This window comes from Eleginops maclovinus, chromosome 11 (assembly GCF_036324505.1).
Source record: "Eleginops maclovinus isolate JMC-PN-2008 ecotype Puerto Natales chromosome 11, JC_Emac_rtc_rv5, whole genome shotgun sequence".
Lineage (NCBI taxonomy): Eukaryota > Metazoa > Chordata > Actinopteri > Perciformes > Eleginopidae > Eleginops > Eleginops maclovinus.
The window spans coordinates 8,461,809-8,485,937 of record NC_086359.1 but is presented as its reverse complement, the minus strand read 5'-3'; the positions used below and the strand labels follow the sequence as shown (position 1 = coordinate 8,485,937).

Here is a 24,129-nt window from a genome sequence, read left to right as displayed (position 1 = left end):
TTGTTGTGAAGATTGCTTTTACAAACTCTTTTCCCCTAATTTCATGTGAGCCCCTGCTGCTGATGCTGCTATCAGCATTTTATCAGCCCTGTATCCAGCCACTGTTTGCTGTTTCCCTGAGGGAGGGATCCTTTATTTAACAATATATACTACTCGTCGTTTTATATGCCTACAGGAAGTGACATTTTAGAGCTTATGCATGCTCAATTTAGTTCTTTGTGTCATCTGTGTTCTTTCGATGCATCAAACTGACTTTTTTCTCCTAATATCAATTCTACAGAAATCTGTAGGCAGACAGCCATGATAGCATGAGTAAGATCTTTATAGGAACATTGACTCTGTGGAGTTTTTATCTACCAGTAATGCTAGAGAGGGATATTTTTCTCAGCAGTTTTTGCACAAACAGAAGGATGTGAGCATGGATGTTAACTGTGTACTGCTTAAAATACTGAAACAATTTATTTGCATATGTTTTACCCGAAAGGACACTTAGGACATTTTGATAAGAAAAACTGAAAAACTACAAAGAGCACCTTTTAATGTAGATTTGTTTTCGTGTGCTCGATACCTGATTGGATCTGTGCTTTCTAAACCACCTCAAATATCATGTACAGATATTTAAAACAGTGGATTGATCAATAACAGTTTTCCACTGGGCAGAGAATAATGAACTGTCCCAATGACTTTGTATATATCAGACCATATTGACTATTAATCCCTTCAAATAAAAACTTTCATTTAGAAATACTAAGAAGACGAGTTGTACACAACTGTGAAGGTCGTTTAGGGCGTGACATGTTGGCAATAAAGAGACAGCTCTACTTGACTCTTAGGTCTCAAGTTAGTCTTTGCTTGAGACTGAATTATCATACATAGTTATTTTCTGAAGCATGTTTCTAGCCTCTGCAATCTTCTATTATTTAATTTCACCTAACCTTTCCGTCTGGAAGGAAAGAAATCCATATTTATGTTATTACTCTGTTGAATCCTATTTTTTATGGTCTATGTTTAGGACCATTCCTGGAGGATTCATAGTGAGTGTTTCCCCTCAGGTGTCTGTTCTCATCCTGACCTACCTGACTCTAGAAAGATTCTTGGTCATTGTCTTCCCATTCAGCAATCTACGCCCAGGCAAACTTCAGACAGTGGTGATCTCCTTTAAATTACTTTCAATTCCTGCTGAACTGTATTTATTTATGTTCACATTCATTATTGTTGTTTGTGCTGTTTTATCTAGCGCTTTACTGCTCACTTATTTTGTGGAATGTGTGAAATAATGAACAAAAGTTTCTCTTAAGGATAAACTTAATCTTCCTAAAACAAATTAGAGAGGACTTTTGTTCAGCTGAAAGTTTAACGAGAGCACTCAGTATGAAATACTCCTCGACCTTCGCTGTAGCTACAAGTAGAATTATACTAATTATATTGCAGAGCAGATCCCAATTATAGCAAGGTAGAGACCCTGGAAAGCTGTTTAAAGTTTTGAGGTGCAGCTCTTTCAGTTTCGGGTCACAGAGAGTTCGCAACGCAAGCTTTAATTTTAAATGATTGGAAAAACCTTTATAGATGACACTGCAATAAGTACAACCTAGCTGCAGGAATATGCTGTCAGCTGACCCTACCTCTGTGTTGTTTAATTTTGGATCACCAATCACTTCCTTTCCTTAGCACCAGATTAGACACGTCTTATTAAATTCATTGCAATCTTTTGTCAGCAAATTAAGGCAAGTCTAGCTGCCTTACATGCTCCCTTATTTGCTTTACATCCTCCTGCATCCTCGATGTAAGTCTGTCTCTCAGTCTCTCTGTGAGGTAGAGTCTGAATCGACTTGTCACGCAACAGGAGACAACTACGCAAAATTAAATGTTAAATGATAGACAGGAATTGTCAAAATCCTATGAATCCTCAATATGCTTAAAAGCTTTTTATATTGTGGTTTTGAGGAGCCATCGTGTTAGAAATCCTAACCATGTGTTTTTTCATCCTGCTGCAAGTTGGTCCTGGCCTTTATCTGGCTCCTGGGGTTTATGATTGCTGCTGTGCCCCTAATGAATGAGGACGTGTTTGGAAATTACTACGGACGTAATGGGGTCTGCTTTCCCCTGCACTCTGACAGGCAAGAAAAACCTACTGCCAAAGGATATTCAACAGGGATTTTCCTGGGTAAATTGAAGCTGAAAATCGTTCAGTTTTTCACTGAAGCTCATTATACAGAGATAGCTGATTGGTAGCAGGTTTTTATGTTGAGCACTTGAAGGTATTACATCTGTAGTCTAATTTTAGGAGGGTTCTGCAGTCAAATTTAATAAAATGTTCATTCCCCAAGGATAAATCACTGTAGGGATCAAATGCACTACACACTGGGATTAAAGACTGAACTTGACATCTGATCAATTACTGTTGCGTATCATGGAGACATGTATATGTTATTATAGTGTTGTTATGTAGTGGGTTTACAGCTGAAGATTAGCTTTTTTAAGTCTTTCAACAGCATCGGATATAACTTTAGGTGACATTGTTACTCATCCAAATCAGTTTACAAAACATTGCATGTTAGATTACACAGCAAACACCATGGCTCCATCAACAACACATGATTAGTCTGGGTTGTTTTTACTCCATGTTCTCACTGAGGGGCTGTGAAATCTGGCAATTGTGATGAATAAATCACTGGGTATTCTCTCTTAAAATACGCCAGCATCACTGGGCCCTGTGAATTTATTCATGAGGGGGATTCATTATCAGCTTCTCTGTGTACTAGTGCATACATTTAAGTGCAAATGTAAACCTGGTTTGTTTTTATATGTGCAAACATGTTCGTATTTCCTTCCTTACTGAAACAATAATCTCACATCCCCTTCATTTGATCTTGTGTGCTTTTGCAGGGAGTCTATCTCTTCCTGTATATGAAGTACAAACTTGCATTTGTGTTTAGGTCTGAACCTGGTGGCATTCCTGGTGATCGCCTTCTCATACTCCAGCATGTTCTGCTCCATCTATAAAACCGGCATCAATGCCACCGACTTGAGGAGCAGACTGCACAGAGACGTGGCTGTGGCCAACAGATTTTTCTTCATAGTGTTCTCTGATGCCCTCTGCTGGATCCCCATTTTTTTGGTCAAAGTGCTGTCACTATTGGAGGTTGAGATGCCTGGTAAGAAAATGAACTGAGTTTAGGGTTACTTTTACATTACTTTGAAATAAATCAGTGGATCACCTTGCTACACATCAGTCTTTTAATGTGTTTAACCTTTACACATGTATTAACCATTATTATCATTATGCAAATTAAAACACCACTGTATACATGTCATTTACATGTTATGTACTGTCTTTTATATATTCTAAAATAGAGCAACTGTTGCAAACCCAATTTTGCCCCAGGATTAATTAAGTTTTCTTATTCTGTTTTTAAAAAAAATGTGCTCCTGTTCTCCTTCAGGCACCATCTCCAGCTGGGTAGTCATCTTCATACTCCCCATCAACAGCGCTCTGAACCCCATCCTGTACACCCTGACCACCAGCTTCTTCAGAGAGCAGGTGGAAGGCTTACTTTGTCATTGGCAGAGAAGACACACCTTTAAAAAAGACCGCAAAAGCCTAACTTCCTCCACAATCTTCGCGGAGTCTGCGCGGCCTCCTTGCTGCCAGCCACCCTCCTACCTCCAGCAGGTGTGTCTGACGGGCGCAGATCCCCGCTACGCCTGAGGGAAGCAGAATCTGTTATGGCACTTTGTAAACTACTGGTCAAGGGCCAATTGCTGGTCATCTTTACACTTGTACATGACAATAGCACTGATTTAATGAGACTGGCAGGAACTGGAGCAGGATTAACAATCCCTGATCTTTATGGTCTGTATATAAAAAATGCTAACATTTCAACCTTTTTGTGAAAAGGGTTTATGTGTTGCTCAAAGTCACTTCCACGTGCACTCGGAGCCGGGGATCAAACCAGCAACCTTTCCATTTTTGAATGAACCTCTGTATAACTTCAGCTGAGTTGCACTCATGCTTGCCTGCTTCTGCGGCACCTACATAAGATGTTGTTCCACGTAAGGGTGCCGTAAAGTGGAGATAAAAATCACAATGGAAAAGGCAGAAAGAATAAATACCAGCATGTATTTCTGCCGCCCCGAGGACAATCACAATGGACTTAAAATGTCTTACGTCTCGGAAGAGAAGTGCTTAATGTATAGTACTTTTATCGAACAAATATATCAGATTTTGCACTCATCCCTGATTAGATTTTAGATCTCAGAAACAACTTTCTCTGAGGTGACTTAGGGATGCAGCTTACTAAGTCTCAGATGTGATACTTTAAAGACACTGACCAAAGAAAAGGTTTCAGAGATGAATGGTTTCAATCTTACAAAAAAATGAAATGATTCGATTGGATCTTTCTTGGACCGGTCTCGATTGCATAAACTAAATCTGTTTTTTGCACATCAGTGGTCGCATTGGTTTTTATTTAGGCTTGATTTGTGATCATGCGAGATTGTAAAATGAATGCAACAAATTACATTTAATTCGTAAAACAAATCAGAAAATGAAACGTTCATTACACAAAAACTATTTTGACACACAACATGATAGCTATCTGATAATAGTCATATTTCAAAATAATTGCTCCTTTAACTTATTTTTCTACAGGTTTATAGGGAATGTAGTGAGAAAGACTGACAACTTGAACTGCACGTTTTCATTTGAATTGGAAAATGCAATTGCCATGGAGATTTTTATTGAATTAGGCAGGATTATAATAACATACAATGCACTTTAAATACAAGAGAATCCAGTCAATGGGAGGGAAAGGTATAAACCATCGACATCATTAAATGATGTGCATCAGCTTTGTGTGCAGCTATCTTCCTGTTCCCCACACATTTATGTTCCAATGTAAATAAGTGTTATATGAAAGTTTCCTTAATTGTTTGTTATTAAATGCCATTTTGCTTAATGCATGTACAGTATTTGTTTTAACTAATAATGAAGCAAAACCAATATGTTGCCATTTCTTGTCAAATCAAACTTTTATTGTTCAGACCTCCTGAATGCGTCCCTGACCTGGACTAGATTAAAACGTGTGGTCAAAGCATGTCCATAGGAGGGATTTGATCTGTTTAATTTAGATTTGTTGTCTCTGTACTTGTGAGACTTTGTTTAACGTCTCTATTTATACTTTTTGATACTGATATAGGCTATGATATGCCTTTTGTTGTTGTTGCTGCCTTTAAACAGATGTTTTGACAATCATCAACAACCAGATAATGGTTAAAGAAGAACTAGAAAAGAGAGTTCTACTTATTTTACTACTATTTACTTGAGTTAAACGCCAAGGATTGGAAAGTAAGGACTATCATTTCCTATCACGCTGTGCATATGCCTATATATTTTGTACAGTAGAGTTCTCAGTTGTATGTTCTGTATACTGTATATTATGTGGTGGAAATTGTGCAACAAGCTATTCAAAAAGTTGTTCTTCTGATCAACTAGATTGATCTATTTTTGTTTTGCATGTAAGACTCTAAGATTGTTTTTAGTTATATAGGAATATTGCGTCCTTTCTCTTAAAATCATAATTTCCTATTTACTGTGTTTGTTGGAGTCAGGTTTGTGAAATAGTTGTTTATTTGTTTCCTCACAAAAAAAAAACCAGAACACAAAAACCAGAACACGTTTGAATTATATATTAACACGTTAACTTGATCGGAGCCTCAAGCTATTTACAAAACAAGCTATACACACAAACAATAAAATGTGCTGAGTGAGTAATTCTGTTCGAAAATTATGAAGCTCTATAAATGTACCGATAGCTAAAGCACTGAAGCATTGACCGACTTCCCTGATTTTTTGAAAGCTGAAACATTAAAGTTTTCTATTCATAAACCAAACTAAATGGACATCTACTTGAGTATTATCATTGAAGCAATTAGTCTCAACACTATATGCTACATGCTATCAAAACCTTATCAGAGTTGATAGTTGTTTAAATATGGATGTGTGATGAAAACAAGCCAATGACATAGAAAAACAGATTTAAAGTATGCAATATGATAGTGTGGAATTCGTAAAAAAATTAATAAAAGGGCTCACCTCAAGTGCTGGTTTGGATTTGTGAATTTTAAGCGGATTTGCGAATGTTTATCAAAATGATCGATGCTACGCCATGGATTTTCTTTTTTTCTACAGCCCTTTCTTCACTTGATTTAACCACACCTGCGTCGCCCAGCATCCTTCCGTGGCAGGTGTCCTGCCCTTGGACCAAATTGCACCCTTAACGACAAGATGATGGACACAGCCGCCAACCAATAGAGAACGCACCCTGCCTCTGTTTCCCAAACCTCGGCCTCCCATTGGTTGCTAAGGGCGGGGCCCTGTCATCCTGAGCGGTAGTGCTGTCAGCCGGGGCGGCACGATTCCCGGAGGAGAGAGACGAGACGAGACGGATTGATGAAAACAAGCCACTGAATCACATAAACAAAGAATTAGCGCCAGGAAATGATCCTGTAGTCGCCAAGATCGACGCAGAACAGGTAAGGTTAAGTTTGTAATGTCACATTAGTTCTGTGTCTGGTGGTGTTTATTGGTGCTGTGTACCACAAAGGCAACCGTGCAACGTCTTGACTCAACATCGATACAACTACCACAGGGGCTTGGACTAGCTCGTAAGCTATCGAGTTAGCTACATACATAGCTGGTTATAAGGGACGAGTACTACATTTAAAATAAATCGTGGCTGAGCAGAACGCTTCCAGGTTTCCTTTTTAGCACTGACTCAACGAACAATGCCGCGTTGATGAATGAGGCAGATTAGCTGAGCAACAGACGGTGGTTGTAACACACTTCGTGATGGCGTTGAGAGATATTATGCTACGCTGCCTGTTAGCTACTAGCTAGTTAGCTTACAATAATGATATACCAATCAATTCCTCATTGCTAGTTGCTACAGTTTTGGGATATAAATACTATGTATGAAAGCTCGTAGTGTAACATAACCCAACACATGATTGTCTGATGCCATGACTGAGCCTGTGGACCCCTCACTAATGTGATGTGTTTCCTTTTAGTGAATATGAACGTATATTTACGGATTGTGGGATTAGACACAGCCTTGAAACAGTGAAATGAAAATGGGTTATGGTCCATTGGCGAGGATCATCCCGCCTGAGTAGCTGTGCACTTTATTATTCTGCAGCTGAGATGCTCAGGATCCAGCTGAATATTTGGTGAGAAAGCCAGTGTTGCAGCATGTATTATTTACATGCACTCATACACGGTCAGATAGCAGACAACACCATTCATTCTTGTCTGCTGGCAAAGTGTAATGATACAAAATGAAATCATACACATTTTTGCTCTGAAGGTAAATAGAAGGGCTCAAATTGAAAAGGCATAGCTTTACTTCCCAGCATGCTCTGTGTGTTCTTTTTTAAAACCAATTCCTGCTTAGTCCCCAACCTCCCTCCCCTCCTTCTTCAATGATCTCCCTCTCCAGCTGTTTGGCACAGTCAGTTGGCAACGACCCAGTTTACTCCATTGTTCTGTGTCTGGACTAGAGTAACACACAGACAGCATGTCATGTGTGTCACTGCTCTTTGCTTGTGTGACGTTTCCCCTACTACCACTACAGTATTATGTCTGTCCCCAATATACAAAACCTCTGCATTATGAAATACGTCACCCTTTCACTGGCATATTTTTTCCTCATCTTCAAGATAAGGGAAAGCCTTAAAACATTAATGCAATGATAACATTATAAAGATGTATATATTTAAGGTAGAAGGAATAACTGAACAATTTCCGTGTAGCAATTTTAAACAACGTGAACATGTTTTACTGACTTGCATGAAGTAGGCCAATATTTCAGGTTATGTATGTTGGTTAACATGTGGAGTTGTATTAGGCCACTAGGCCACCATTCAATATAAATGATACCACACAGAAGGTATTCATTTATAGTTTAAATCAGGGTAAAAAAGTCATATAATCAATTGAAAATAATATCTTGTTTCTAACCTGCTTCACACGCTCATCTTTCAACCAGGTGGTCAGAGATTTATCTGTACACACTATAAATTCAAGGACAACATGTGTGTCACAGTTCAAAATCAATTATTTAAAATGTTCATGTACAGAATCTAAAGCCTCCACACTAGTCAATCTCAGACAAAAGAACAGTATACCAAAAAATAACCCAAGGTACACCTGTTTTAAATAACAATAATTTCACAAATCATCACAAAATATGTTTTTTAATGAAGAAGGAACCAGAAAGAACCTGCACAACATCCTCTGCAAGCTTGTTCCATGCTTTTACAGCACCGTGACAGTGTGAAGATTTGTTGTTCTCTTTTCAGAACAACACTAAATTGAGTGGGAGTGGATAACAGGCTCCACTCTGTTATCATATATTCCTCTGTGTCATTTTTACCCAGTGACACAGTGCCCTATTTTAGCTCTTTTGCTGACCTGTGCATGCCACAGATCAGCCACAGATTTGCTGTATTGATTCTATTGAGTTCCAGAAACTGCCTTTGACCTCCTTTGCTCCCAACGTGTAAACTCAGTGTTTCCTCACTGTCATCGTTTCCATAGATACCTCCCGGCACCTCACTCCCACTGGCTTACATAACCTGGTGTTTCTGCCAGGCACACACAAGTCCACACAAATACAGACATATCTGTACACAATCACATTCCTTATCGTCACACACCGTCTGACTCGGCCTCAGGTGATGTTGCATTGGAGATTAGTGCATGTTTAGAGGGCGAGCTCTTCTCCTGAATAACCGTAGCCGGACACTCTTACTTTAAATGATCTGATAAGCCAGTTTGAGCCCTGTGTTGATATGATTTTCTAAAAGATTGGATGAGTATGAATGAATTTGACTTGTGTGCTTTCTGTGTTTGAAGTAGGACCTTAGTCTACACATAGGAGATGCCAGAGATAGTGTTACATAACACAGCTCTACATATATATATCTATATATATATATAGATATATATATATAGAACGGCTGAGAGGCATAATGTACTGTGCAAGGCTAATATGTATGCATGTTTTTACTGTATCTTTTAATTCAGGGCGGTCATTTGTATGCATTTTTATCTTTTTATCTAAGTTTAGTATTTCAGTGAACAGAGAGTGTGAACAGGTATGTTCAGGGGCAGCAAAACAGAAACATGAGCTTTTCTTACAAAGGAACAGTATATCTAAAAAAGAAACAAACATTGTGTCAACCGGTGGTTTAGAGTGTCTTCCAACCTGCCCTCCTTAATCAGAAATGTGACGAATTGCATAAGCAGGATTATTATTTCTCAAACGTGCTCAAGGGGGCACCATTGTAAAGCTGGTGCGCAGGACTGACAATGAGGAGAAGGACACATGTGAAGGACATCTGGCTGTTATCGCTGTTGCTACCACTCTGACCGTGTATCAGCAGTGGCAGCATTTAGTGGTAGCTGCAGATACAATAACACGATGTATGATAGTATCTGTAGAACATTTTCAAACTTCCTACTTTCATTTTATGTACAATGATCTGTTCATTTCAGTGTGGAGTATGTCTTGGTATTGCCTGATGCTACTAGGTTATGCACCGTCGTTTCCACAATCATATTCTGTGTGTTTAAAAATTCAAGTGAAGTAAAAATGAAATGGCAGGGAGCCTCTTAATCAGGCTATTGCATCCCGGACACCTGCTTATAATGATTACACAGCTTTAGATGAGATCTGTAGACCTACATAACTGTCAAATCACTGCAAAGAGAAGTGAAAGAAATGTAAAATGATTCCTTTCAATTCGACAAAGCACGTCTGCAGCACCCTGAGCGCACTTGTCAGCCCAGTAATGCCATCATAAACATGCATTAAAAAAATAAATCATATGGTATCTCAGTAACTGCGGTATGCAATAGTGCATCAAGATTGACCAAATCTCAGAGGCCGTTCAGTCATTTCTATTGTCATAATAATAGTCTATAATTACAGGACGTTAAATACAACAATGTTAGTTGGTATGTGCCTCAACAAACAGAGCCACTAAGATGTCCCATTTAAAAGTCTTTGTGTATTTATCTGTTATGGTGTTGACAAGAACTCAAAAGAAGTATTTAGTCCACAGAATAAATCTTAAGCTGCAATCGTGGGTATAACAATAATGTTTGCGATACAAAGCTGCATTGTTTGTTTCACAGATTGATTGTTTCTTGCGGTGAAGCACTCCAAGTTTCATTAAGACCTTCATGCTGATGAACCCCTGAACTGAAGTGATGCTAAGATGCGTAATCCAAAAGTGAAGTTGTTTTTGCCCTAAATTCAGTTAAGGAACATAATGAGAAAAGGGTATGTGGTGTCTGCTGGTAGCATCTTTTTCTAAAAAGACACCATTTTTGCAGAATGCTAAAAGGCAAATTAATGCAATTGTTAACCTCCGTGTAGCTCAATCGCCAAAATTGTTAACACGAGGTTAGTAACTTTTCAAATTGCTTTACGGGTAATTTGATACACAACCAGATAACAATTAAAGCAATGAACTCAATTAAAGATGAAGTTCAGGCAAGGAAGTAAAAAGGGAAAGATTGTTAATGATAATAATAAGCTCCAAAAAGTGTTTATGGCACATTCCTTGCGGCTTCCTTTTGACCTAGAACATTGTGCATGGGAGAGGACACAGTTTTATATTTCAGCCTATATGTGAGGCTGCTTGGCACCACTTGTCACGTCACACGTCTTGTAGTTCTACGTCCATACCCCCATTAGCGGGCACATATTCTTGTTTGTGGGACACCAGAGAAAAACATAACAAGGAGACCATCAGATATGATATACGACCGATGGGATGACAGGAAAAGTTGACATTTGAATAAAGTAAAATGAGAAAGATACAGACATGCATGCATGACTGAAGGGGTGCTATTTGGGGCGGCGGGGAATCATAGTTATTAAGAAGATGTTGCTGTTCATCCAGCTTTGTGTGTGTGTGTGTGTGTGTGTGTGTATGTGTGCAGAGTGGGCAGAAGGTGGTAGTTTAGCTCATAATTCACATTTGGGCTGATCTATGTGCATCATCTGCTTGCTCAACTCTCCCTCAAAAAGGGTCGAGATAATAAAACAAGTAGAAAATAATGATTCTCTTTGATCTATGTGTTAGGAGAATTTATCGTCAGTGTTGTTTATTTGTGTGTTCTTGGATTTTTTTGATGACCTGTGAACGGTGATTTATCAGGTGTTTTTATACAACTTATACTTAAATACATTAGAGTTAAACATTTTTTAAAAAGGGAAAAGGGAAGAATATATCTGATCAGATAAAGATAAGATATACTTTATTAATCCCCAGTTTTTTCATTGCAGCAGCAGCATCAAAACACAGTATTGCACCCACAAAAAGAGTAGAAAATAAACAATTATACAATATAAACATCTCAAAACGGAAGATAAAACAGAACTAAAAGAGTGAAATTATAAAAGATGACCGGGAAGATACAAATCTGTAAACTATCCGACATACAAAAAAAACACTGAAGGGCTGAATTACAGCTAACCCAATATTGAAGTAGGATATTATTTATGTTGAATATGCAAGAATAGCATATAATATATATAACATCCTGGCTCTATTAACAATGAGATGGTCAGCATTTGACCTATTAAGTATAAACAAAACGGACTAATCAGATCAAGCAAGGGAGCAACAAACCTGAGTAACTTGTCAGTGAATCGCGGTGGAGTCTATTATCAGCTATTAACCATTGTGCAACCAAATATTTCCCATCAGAATATTGTGGATTAACATGTACAGTAGTAGACAAAATGATTGAAACACATGTGGTTGAAAACGTTATGCTCATTCCTAAAGATGATTGGGTAACCTTCGTGTTTGCCCTGATTGGTTGGCCGGAGTTGTCAGTTATTGAAAGGACAAAAACAATCTCCTGTTTGTGTGAGTGTGTCTGTCCTCATACTTGGCTGTTGAACTCCCCTAGGGGATGGCACGCCTCTTTAACTGACTTTGGCACCATGCCTCCCTGAGCTTGTTCACCACCCTTAACTGTTTCCTTGCCAGATGGTTGATGTAGGAAACTGTGCAGACTGTTTTTAAAATGTCAACTTAAACAGCCCACTTCATTGTTTATCTTTCTACAATAAAGTGATGGAAATATCTGACAGGATTAGGAAGTCACTTTCAGTGTAAAACCTTTTTTATCATAAGACATTTCTATGTGTGATGGTTTACTTTTGGGAAGAAAGTGAAATGACTCATTTTTAGAAAAAGCCAGATTAATTTTTCAGACTAATCTGATATTTTGTTGTTACATGTTGTGCTGCAGTACTGTAAACTCACTGTCATATTAAGGCTTCTCAAACTCGTGTTGCCGTCTTTCCAGAGATCCTAAAAAAGGATATGCACTTTTGTTGTTTTCACAGTGGGTGAGGCACTCTTGAGCTGATGTCATGACAATAGTGGCATAAACAGTGGGAAGACACCTTAGGGTAGAAATCTCCTGAGAGACTAACTCCCCTACCGACAGAGAAAGAGAGCTGGGATTAACAAAAGTGTGATTGAAAATGGTTAGATTTTGGATGAGTTTTCACTCAGTGTGGAAAATGATTTCTATTTACTTATTTAGAAAAACTTTATAGAAGGTGTTGAAATCAACTGTTTGCACATTTTAGTGTTGAGTGAGTGAATCTATTTTTTTAGCTTTGAGAGGGAAGATTTGCCAGCACTACAGGACAGCATTCATTTAGGGCTAAACCAAAACAGCACAATGTACTTCCTGTTAGATTTTTAGATAAGCACCATGGAGCTATTATGGGTTGTGAGACCTATATGAATTCCTTGTCCCTTCAAGGAGATTTTTCTTTGGCCATTTTATTTACTTACTTTGTAAACTAGCTCTTCAGTAAGTATTTAAATATGTTGGGACACTTTAAACTTCTCTTCAATTCAACCTCAAGTTTATCTTTAAAAAACATCTGCTAATCAAGACTTTTACAAAACACTGACTGTCCCCGGGTTGAGGATTCTTCCTGTTTGTGTTTGTCTTTGTTTCCCTCTTCTGTAAAGGGGTGTGTCTACTCTCAGTAATCCTACACCATTAACACATTGCGATAACTGTAACTGGCTAAACAGCCTCGACCAGTGAATGCAGGGACTCTAACTAACTCACACCCACATGCCATGTGTGGGCTGTCTTTATCCAGCACAGTCATTCCATCATTCTCAACGTCTTACTACAATGTGAGAAGGAAACAATGCAACAAGAAAATGGAAACAGGTGAGCAAGAAAGAACACTTCTCATTACCCTACAGTCTGTAGTGACATGAGGGAGGTAGTTGGAAAAACCCCCTCAGACAGAAAAAAAAGTAGAAAGAAGACGATGAGGGAGAAGGGATAAGAGAACCACCCAAACTTCCCAAACCACCCAATCAAGCTGCATTCTTTGAATTGGATCCCTCCCTGTTTCACTACCTGAGAGCAGAGAAACACAGCTGTGCCACAGAGACTCAGAGCACTGAGAAAGACAGAGACAGTAGGAAGCACAGAGCACAATAACAATGCACGTAAGGAGAAGACAACTGAACTTACACAGAAGATGAAATTACCTCTCAAACAAAAGAACAACCTGAGCTAGTTTTCATTTTATTTTAAGCAAGAAAGGGTGAAACTCTCAAGGGGGGAACCTGAACTCTCAGGAGAGCTGTGTATCTGAAACAACAAAGCAATGAGCTCACTGTCTCTGGATTGAATGAACTCGACATAAAGAAAATAAATCCTCGTGAGAAGAAATTGGAGACTAACATGTGGACGAAAAGGAGATGAAGAAAAAGAAAACAGGGATTTGAGGACTGCCTGAACAGTCTGTTTAAATCTTTTTCCATTTTTTGATTTTCTGGAACAATGCTTTACATTTTTCGGGGTGTTTTTTCTTGCTGAAATTACTGTAGAACCATCATGTAGAGTCTTCTTGCTTCCGCTGAAGGACAGGTTTTGATAATAGACTGCCAGTCCAGGAGTAGGTCGAGCTCCTGGGAGTCGTGGAGACATGTCGCTAGAAGATGTAGGAAGCACTACCAGCCTCGGAGCTGAAAGCGTCACCTCAAACCACTGCAATGGTCACTCTCTGAGTCACGGTCAGGACCAGGATCTGGACAACCAGAGCCAAGGCCATGATGGGGTAGTTATGGAGCGTTTTGCGTCTCTGTCATTGGACATGTTTGACCCCAGTGACTTCATTGGGAGGTTTACTAAGGTCCAGTCTAGGTCCAGAAAGAGGACAAGGATCTTTCCAGGTAGGTGCAGACACACTTTCAACCTTTTGTTTTAAAGACTAAACTTGTAGACCCAGGGAAGAGCCAGAGGTGTATATATAAAACATTTGTCATAATCCTTCTTTGTTGGGAAGATTTTTAACCAACTTGGGATCTGAAACACTTTGAGCTCTTTTCCTACCTGCTCAGAGCCCCCCTCTCTCGCCATAACAAGGTTCTTCTTTGCTGTGGTTAAGGACTTGACTTGACAGGTGTCTTTGTTATTGGTTTCTGTAGACCTTCTGAAAAGTGATACCTTCTGTGTTTTGAGAAAACAGCAGCAGATTACTCCTTGTTCTACAGAATGGGGGTAAAGACGTGCTCATGTAGAAGAATTAAGTGCGGTATTTTTTCTTTCGCAAACCACTCAATCTTTCTCATCTTACCTTAACATCTTGAAAATTCATGCCCAAAACTTCCGACTGTGGGAGAATCAAGACCCTAAGTAATCAGTCAAAGTACAATAAGGCTGGCAAACAGTTACATTTAATGGTAGAATAACGGATTTTACATTATTTACAATATTTTAGCAGGAAAAGTCAACATTTAAGGAAGTACCATTCAATGACTCAAGCAGTCTTGTGTTTTAAAATATTTTGGGACAGTCTCCAGTTGAGAATGGCCTCTCTGTGGCTGAATTTGTAACATTTTAGCTTAGATTATTTCTTTGTCAGTGGGCTTGCCCTCTGTCCTTGGCTAACTGTAGAAATCCCAACAGCTTGAGCCTATCTCTCAACGGACAAACAGATCCCTTGTTCCCGTTTATTCCTGGAAGTCAAAGCCAGTTCAAAATCAAAAGGAGGCCTCACACCTTAAGTACATTTTCACAGAGCAAATGCTTTCATCCAGTGTGATGTAAAGGTTACAGTTGCAGGTGCTGTTGTTATTCCTACCAATGAAATTGAGAAAAGGAGTAGTAAGGAATGACTTAAGAGTTCCACTTTAGAATGAACCTGTAACACTTTAAGGATAATGTTGGAAAGACATGAAAGGAAATGTCATAATTACTCAATTTTAAGGTAATGGCATATGGGTAATTAGACTAGACAGGTTTTGAGAGTCTTTACTTACGTGACTATACATTTTTCTGTGGAATTTGGCTAAACTTCAAAAGAGTAGAGAAAAGTGGGCACACAGGAAAAGGAGAAATCTGAAGGGAGGATTTGCATGTGTAACCAACATTACCTGCACCAAAATGTCTTTCAAAATGAATTCCTTTAAAAGTGACCGCGTAGCAGATCCTAAAAGTAAATGGTGGACACGAGAAACGCCACGAAATTGAATATTATGGGAATTCTATGCTGTGATAATGCATATGACTGAGGCTTTGATGTTGGGGAGACAGGTATGCCTGGCATGAAAACTGCTGACACACACACATGTACACACACATTCTTCAAAAGAGTTATTTATTTGATCAACCCCAGCTGTGTCAAGGAGACACCACTGTGTGAACTGTGACCCTTAAACAGTCTCTCCGTGGTTGTTTGTGGCTATTGTGTGTGTGTGTGTGCGTACGTTTTTGACTCGAACATTGGCTGCTGCAATGAGGATTTAGTTGTTTGAGCTCCACTGTGGTGGCTAACAGGGGCAGCAGCAATGTAATCGGACTACCTTTGGGTTTTGGACATTAGGTCAGTTCATGACATCACATTTTCCCCAGTTTCTAACATTTTATAGACCAAATAATTCATTTAAAGATGTTCTCTCCGGGTAAGACATCTCTATTACTGTTCGACGATAAACTTCGCTGTTATGAGCAAATATAGTGGAAATTATTTGATAAAATCTACTTTTAATCGTCACAGGTGACCACTATAAATGCACTCTGATCGGGCCCAAAAAGCTTTATTGGGACATCCTGACAAGGTATAGGTTCTTCTAACAGCCAGTGTATAGAGGTTCCAGAAAAGCCAGATATAATTTCTTGCCTTTTGTGTGAGTCTGCTTTCCTATTAACAGTTTTGTCTATTGATCTGTTGATCAGCCCATCATGTTTGCCTAAATTATGCAATCTGTGTCTTTGACGTGTGCATGTATGGATACACTGTATACATCGTTTGTGTGCATGTATGCCTGTGTGTGTGCTGTGTGTGTGGAGGAGTCACATTCCAACAGCTGGCATGCCCAGGCCCCTGCTCAGAATGCGAGGAATCTTACGACCTCCATAAGGGTGTGTGTGTGTGTGTGTCTTTATGTCCTTGATTTTTGTATCTAAGCTGAATAAAAGTGAGTTGCTTTTTCACAAATATATCCGGATTCTCATTGAAGCTCACGAATTTGAATAGATTTTCATATCTTGGACATGAGTTGCATAACAACAACAAACACTTTGCACTCACACCTTTCTCTGTTCTGTTTCACTCGACATTGATATTTAATCCCGTAAGAAATGTTTATATGGCGTCCTCTGCAGCTTTCACTCAAAAACAGGAACTATCTGCGCCGTGTTTAATTTGCCCATAAACCTCCCATAATCCAACAGCAGGCAGTAGTAACTTTTTAACCTAATGAGATATGTGAGAAATAGGGTCAACAAACAGAATGCCTTGACATTTTTCTCAGTACTTTCTCTTGAGTAAGAAGAGATGAGGTTGCAGGGAGATTGGAATAATACAGAGCCGACCTCGGTCACATCTTATTTAGTAACCATGATTGAGTTCAGCTGCTTGGTGCACCAGTAAGTGGGGGGGTATACTCAGGAAACTTGCAGTTACAGTAAGAGAACATTTGAAGATTTGGTTTACTTTTCTGCGATTGTCTCATAGGTGTAGTAAGCAGGAGCTTCAGACAGGAATAGACCTGCAGTGGTTCTCTGCTATATTGCTCTTCCTTTGAGATTACACTGTAATTGTCTGTTAATATGAACCAGGCCATCCTGTGCTTGGCTGCTCTGCTGTGAGCTGCAGCTTTGCATGATACTTTATCTTATTCTTTCCACCCCCCCCCCCCTCCAACTCTCATTTACTCTCCCCCTGCCTCTGTTCTCCCTCCCTCACCCGTTTTCATGTCCTGTGGCACTTCCGCAGTTCATCGAGGGAATTACATGATGACCCTAATTATCCACTTGTACTTCCACTCTTATTAGTCACCCAAGCATAGAATCATTGCCATGATGGCCATCATACCTTCCTGCGAGACGGACAAGCGTAAAGGACAGCCAAGGGAATATATGAGTGTTTGAGGAGAGGGAAACACTTTATTTTTCCTCACGATTGTTTAATAGTCAGACACTAAATGATTTGCCAAGAATTAACCAAAACATACCGGTGTTCACCAAGGAGGAAATGAACACAATAAAAGTGGTAAACCAGTAAAACTGTTAGGTGTTTCTGAGGCTAGAGGCTAGATTATTTTACTACTCTGAAGCTATCAAAATCTTGTGCTTCAGTATCTGACTTTTGGCATCCATTGTATTTCTTAGGCTAAAACTATATCTGCTTCATGCAATCTTAAAATACTTCAAAACCATAATTCCATTGCCATGCAGTTCATTTAGCTGGGCATGTTACCACAACATTAACATTGTATAGAAAGTACCGCAAATAACAACAACAAAATAATTGCCTGTGCAGCACCACCATATGTCACTGCTGTCATTCTATCACCTTACACATATCCATCGATTTCTGCTGTTGGTGTAAAGCTATTTATTTGTTGCTGCTCGACTGAAAAATCCAGATCTCAATATTAGAATTTTGTCAAAACTTGACTTTGTAGGGAAAACGGCTCCATGTTCGACTGCGTGTTCTACGCTGTGACTAAAACATATTTTAAAAAGTTTAAATGGTATAAAGAAATGATGATTCCCCTACACTTACACTTTTGATTAAATTGTATATTCCTAAATATTTTTTCCTAATTACATATCATAGAAGGTTTTTTCTCTAAACCGTAAGTCGCCTTAATAAATTATTATCCAACCGATTATGTTAAATGTTCACCATTGCGTTTAAAGAGAAACAATACCTTTTTGTGGGTTAGGGCTTTAGGGGTCAGGGTTAGGTCCGGTGAGCTCGCACCTCATACTTTAACTTCTTGCGTACACAAAATCCACATACTATGCAGTTGGAACATACTTAATTTGACATCATCATTTTATGAATAGTAGGTTGAAACAGAATCTAAGAGTAGTACACACTTCATACTTTAACATAACATACTGTGTGTACACATCAAAGGCAGTGATACCATTACCAGTTATCATTGCTGGCTATTCAATGATGATGATTGCCTATCAATGTTTCTCTCTGCTCTGATTGGTCAAGGCTGGCTTGCAGCATGCTCAGTAAAACCTTGTTATGAAACAGAGCTGGACAACAGTCATCAGGAAACATTGCATTCTTGCCATTTGTCTCTTCCATCTTAATTACTCCAGTATCCCTCCTCCCTCTGTCACTGTCCCTACCACCTTCCATCATTCCTCTTTTTTCTGACAACCCCCCCGTGCAGTACTATCTATGTTTTTCCATCCTTCCGCTCTCACTCTCTCTCTCTCTCGCTCTCTCTCGCACACTCTGCCTTTCCTGTAAGAGGATTGGCTGCTTGCGTCTACCAACATCTGTGTATCACTGTCCTGAAAGAGCAAAACTGCGAGGGGATGGGGGTTGTTAGCCAGCAAGATAGCAACGCAGAGCGCAGGCGAGGCTGACTGCCACTCTCTTTCTCACACACGCACTGACACACACAAACAAACACACACACGCAGCAGCAGACAGCCGCAACATCCGCATCGCTGACTGCCCACCCGCATCCCTCTCTCCTCTCCCAGTGTTTCTCTCTCGGAGCACACTCCCCTTTCTCTCACTTGCTCTGTCCGCAACGCCTCATCCTGCCGTCCTGTCCTCCCTCTGCTGTCTGTCACCGTGGCGACATAGCCTCTGCAGCCATGGCGACCAGCCAGCAGGATTCAGGGTTCTTTGACATCAGCATCAAGTCTCTGCTCAAGTCCTTAGGAGGCAGTGAGTACAGCGAACACATCACAGTTGTTGTTATGCGTGAAGCGGTCTGCTCTCGTAAGAGACCGACGAGTCATCAGTAGTTCCTGCAGTGTGCAAGCTACGCTTATTTTGTTGTGTTGGTGTGTGTGTTTTTAGTGGATGAGACTGAAAAACAGGCTGCATACAGAATGAGCCACATTGTCAATATTTGGCAATGTTATGTAATGGAATAATGGAAGACGAGTGTTTGAGAGGGAGAGAGAGAGGGTGTATTTGGATGTAAAGCTGGCTCATCAGCAGTTTTCTATATAAATGAAACAGCAATTTATTCAGCAAAAGACAGTCTCTGACTCTGTTATTATATTTGCGCCCAGCACTTAATGTTTCCCAATAAGTGTACAGATCATCTTTAGGTATGTTATCAAAATAGCAACCAAATAACATGTGCTGTTGACAGTCCATGAAACCTCAGTCAGTTTTTTACCAATCAAAAGGTAAAGCTCCTGTTCGTCACTGCGAGGGAAGTGTGGGATGGAAGTCCTGCAGCATCATCGCAGCAGACTGTCGACTGGACATACTGTACTCTCCCCCACTTTCAGCTCTGGGCTTACAGTAAGCAGAAAGCACTGCTGTCTTATTTTACCTCTTGGACTCTAATGCAGTCATCACCTTGCAGCCTGTGGTTAACATCAGTGTTTTTCCCGCTGATGTAGAGGACGCAGAGATCAGCCTGCAGGCGCTCCTGTTGTTGTGATGTTCATATATTGACTGAACACTGCATGTACATATGTGTGGGCACTTCTCTGTTGGTTGTTGAACAGTTATATGAACGTTTTCTTCAATGTGGGCTGTTGCTAAAGGTCTCTGTGTTGTCCGTTTGTCCCTTTCACCAGACGACATAAAAACATTTTGGTGTGTGTGGAAGGCAGCGCTGCTGTGTGGAGCTCATATTAGGTTTGTGCTGAAGGTTACTGTCAGCAGGGGTTATGTTTGTGTAAGGCTAACAGAGGGATTGCTGGGGAAGTGTTGACGGTTGCCCCCACAGCAATTTATGTTATGTAATAAAACAACTAACTCCGATGGATCACGATAGGATGGTGAATGCGTTATCTCATGTAGGCTCCACCTACTACCAGCCGAAGGAACACATTTAGTTGCGTAGTCAGCTCCAAGGTCATGACGATGGATGCAGTCAGTCGGCTAAAAAGGCAAGAAACAGGCCGGATAATTCCAAGTAAGGTTGGGTTTCAGGTATCATTTATTTATTGAGTGAAATCACTAGATAAATAGCTGACCTCATCAAATTGAACTTGTTCCATTTCAAGCCAGCCGTACTTAAATAATCATGCGTAGGCATATTCCAACATGCACACGCTTAAAGCAAGCTAGTTCAGATGGTATGACAGTTCCCATAATTGCCTATATTGATTGACAATCTCAAATCTAAATGTAAACAAAAGGGTCACCCCACTATCAAAATGGAAACACAGTAACTTGTCAGCTAAGTCTGAGTTTGTTACGTCTCTAATGAGTAAAGAAGGCCTTAGTTTGAATTGTATTATATTGTTGAGGAACACCTACAGTAAACAACAATTACATTTTTAGGTGTATGTCAAAGTCTTCAATTGGAAATGTGAAGAAACCTGTAATTTAAGCATACAGATTTATTTAGTTTTACTTTAAGCTGTCCTAACTTACGTACTAAAGGATCAACAACAACTCAATGAAAAAGACAAGAATATAAAATCACACGTAATGAGGGTTTACCAGCTGCCTCCTCTGACAACTTACAGGTTTGTGTCTGCTAAGTCTTGTCGAGGGCAGTCGATGTGTTTGTGGTAATTGTCTGTGATTTTGTGACTCATCGCAATCCACTCTACCAGGAGCCAACACACTGTGCGAGCTGTACAGGATTGATTTATATGTTTGCAAGTCAGGACAACTTGAAAAGCTTACCATCTCAGCTCGTGATTGGTTGTGCACATGTGTTATCACATGTTAGTTATGATTCATCAATCAGGATGGCTTGTTTATGACATGATGTAGGATGGTAAACCTGAATCTATTGTCTATTAAGGGTCATGCTAGGCCTGCATGTAATCACCATCCAATAGCTAAATGCGGATTAATGTTGTCTAACCATCCAAAACGTAAATGTACTTATTATTTTATTGTGCTTAACAAAGAAAGCATTAAACGGCCACATTTACGAAGCCGAAAGAGGGAAATGTTTTGTTTTATGAATAAAAATGATCATTCAAATAGTTGAAAACTGATTTCAGTCAAATGATTAATCTATTTAATTGCTGTAATTCTACTCTCTATGTTCTCCCAGTCTCCTCTGACTAACTCTGCTCCTTTGTCTTCGTCATCTCAGTGTCTTAAGAAACCTTTTAGGATATACAATTTAATTAAACCTGGGTAGACGTGTATTGACTAGATGTGGTAGTTCCTGCTGACTCAGCTCATAAAATGCAGAGTCAGGGAAATGTGTACGAGGGTCTTTGGAAGTGCTCTAGTGCGCTATATATCGACAGCTTTATTGGACGCTGTGACGTCTACCTACTCTCGTTTCTCTCAAGCCAGACATGCTTGTACACTTTCAGACCCACACACACACATACATACACATACACATACACATACACATACACATACACACACACACATCTTAAATGTACGTCACAGAGAAGCCTTACCGGTTTATGTGCGAGTCAACCCCCGTACTTTACACTGAATCAGTGCCATAATATGCCAAAATAACCTACATGTGTATATGTCAACGTGTGTTTCTCTGTGAGTCTGTCTGCGTCTGTATGTGTTTGCACTTGTGTATGAGTAGGGGTCAGTGGGAGTGGTGGGTATGTAAGAGAGTGACCTCCAGTGGTCTATATATAGCGCCTTCCTCCTCCCCTCGCCTCTCTCTCGGGGCAGTGTTGAAATTCCAACCCAACTCTTCTGGTCAGATCTCCACAAGGAGCAAGACTTTACTTAACTGCTACTGACAACTAAAAGACAGCCAAATAAAACACTCTCAGAGAAGCACTTTATTCCAATGCAACTTCCCAATGCGAGGATTCCAAGGTGGCGGGAGCTGTCGTACAGTAGAGTGATGGCAGGCTGGAATTTGAGCAGAAGCTAAAGTAGAAATTGATAGTTGGTCTGCAGGCTCATGTAGCTCTGAAGCATGGGGCCCTACGCAGCCTCGGATCCACCCAGGCCTCTGCTGGAGCAGTACGATGGAACCTTTCTCGATCCCTGTTGGTAGAGTTCACTCACGAGTCACGACGGAACTTGTTAGTTGTCACTCCTGCTATTTTGAGAGGACACTCTGACACCATCTCCCCCTCTGTGATTGCAACACTCGCCGGCTTCAAGTCGCCTTCGATCGGGCAGTTTTCACCTGGCTATGGCTCTTCCGGTCTGTGGATACGGCGCATGTTCCTGTTTCATTTGGATTTAAGTGTGGAATACAGCTGTCATGAAGTTTTTCTTTATGACCCCAGGCGCACATCTTTCACTTTACCTGACAATCATTTCCTGAAGGATGGAGCTTCACACTTTTAGCTTTGGTTGAACCTACCTAGAGCCAGAACCAGACATTATTCTGATGTCTGTACTTACATAAGGGAATAGTTGGGTAATAAAGACACACTTATTCATTGCTGCTAATCTCTTCACAAGGAATTACCTTTTATTTGTCGTCATGGGAGCTGTACTTTACACCTTGTAGACTTCTCAGCCATCCCTCTTCAACCCTCTCCCAGTGTCCCAGCCCTCCTCCATCCCACCGTTTTTGTTTCGACCTACTGTCTCCTTGTCTGTCTGGCTGTCTCCACCATGGAAGTGCCAACTAGATGGAGCAGGGCTAGTGTCATCAGCTTCATCAAGGGTCTTGGTAAGCGTGCAGGGGTGTATGTTCGTGTGCACGCATGTTTGCCTCATTTTGAGTGAGCGACTTTCACCCAAACAGGTTGCTATCTGTGATGCCTGGGGGCCTGTCCGGGAATTACTGTTTACATCGCACCTTTCCAGTGAGGTCAGGTCACGTGTTCATGAAAGGTCGTCTAGAACTACAAAGTTGTTGCCTCTCACAGATTAGCCACTTCTAGGAACTGCTCTGGTGAATTATAGCTTTGTTCCACTGTGTGTAAAGACGTGTTTGCACACCTTGTTCTTCTCGGCATGTTCAGAGAGCCAAACATGCAGATTTGTTTGAGTCATTAATGTCTCGTGGTTGGCTATGGTTGCAGCCGTTATGTTTGTTTGTTCGGTTTTATCCCGAGTTGCTTTTCTGATTCTCTGTAAGTCGTAACAGTTCATAATAGATGCAATATTTGCTTAAACTCTTACAGTGTTTAGGAACAGATGCCATTTCTTACAATGATGACGTTGTTCTATTTTTAACGGTATGTTGATATTCATAGACACGCATGACAGGAATGGCCCTCTCCCTCCCTATATCTGTCCGTCCTCTGTCGTTTGTTTCCATTTAAACCCTTTGCAGACGCCAACCACTCCCTGTCTACCCTTCTGTGTGTTAATCATAACATAACGCAAGATAGAATAGTGCCCGGTCTCCCTAATGATCTAATCAGAAGGGAGGAATATAAACATGGACTGCCCAGCAAGTTTGTGTGTGTGTGTGTGTGTGTGTGTGTGTGTGTGTGTGTGTGTGTGTGTGTGTGTGTGTGTGTGTGTGTGTGTGTGTGTGTGTGTGTGTGGGTGTGGGTGTGGGGTGTGTGTGTGTGTCTGGGAAGTGTACCCTGTCAAACTTTGACAAACACCCAATACACATTAATCACGGCTGAGAAGTTTTAAGACGATAGATGTGTTCTGACCTCGACAAATTCATACTTTCTGAGGATAT

General features: G+C 40.2%; 2 protein-coding genes and 1 long non-coding RNA gene across 3 annotated transcripts in view; 2 read left to right on the top strand and 1 right to left on the bottom strand.

Moving 5' to 3' along the window:
* Window positions 1-6,080, top strand: part of rxfp2a (relaxin family peptide receptor 2a) — a 43,734-nt gene extending 37,654 nt beyond the window's left edge. Inside the window, exons 17-20 of the mRNA XM_063896244.1 lie at window positions 1,053-1,148; window positions 1,996-2,164; window positions 2,937-3,155; window positions 3,444-6,080. Of these exons, the coding sequence (XP_063752314.1) occupies window positions 1,053-1,148; window positions 1,996-2,164; window positions 2,937-3,155; window positions 3,444-3,709 (750 nt within the window). The 3' untranslated portion in view covers window positions 3,710-6,080. The remainder of the gene's footprint in view (window positions 1-1,052; window positions 1,149-1,995; window positions 2,165-2,936; window positions 3,156-3,443) is intronic.
* On the bottom strand, window positions 2,010-6,212 carry LOC134872808 (uncharacterized). Its single transcript, XR_010166863.1, has 3 exons — window positions 6,095-6,212; window positions 3,580-3,705; window positions 2,010-3,152 (listed from the first exon to the last, which is right to left on the bottom strand). It is a non-coding gene; the product is annotated as an uncharacterized LOC134872808 (long non-coding RNA).
* A 7,123-nt stretch (window positions 6,213-13,335) lies between these two features.
* The window catches only part of fryb (furry homolog b (Drosophila)), a 46,415-nt gene continuing 35,621 nt past the window's right edge, over window positions 13,336-24,129 (top strand). The window contains 1 exon segment of the mRNA XM_063894738.1: window positions 13,336-14,301. Coding sequence (XP_063750808.1) covers window positions 14,055-14,301 — 247 coding nt within the window. The 5' untranslated portion in view covers window positions 13,336-14,054.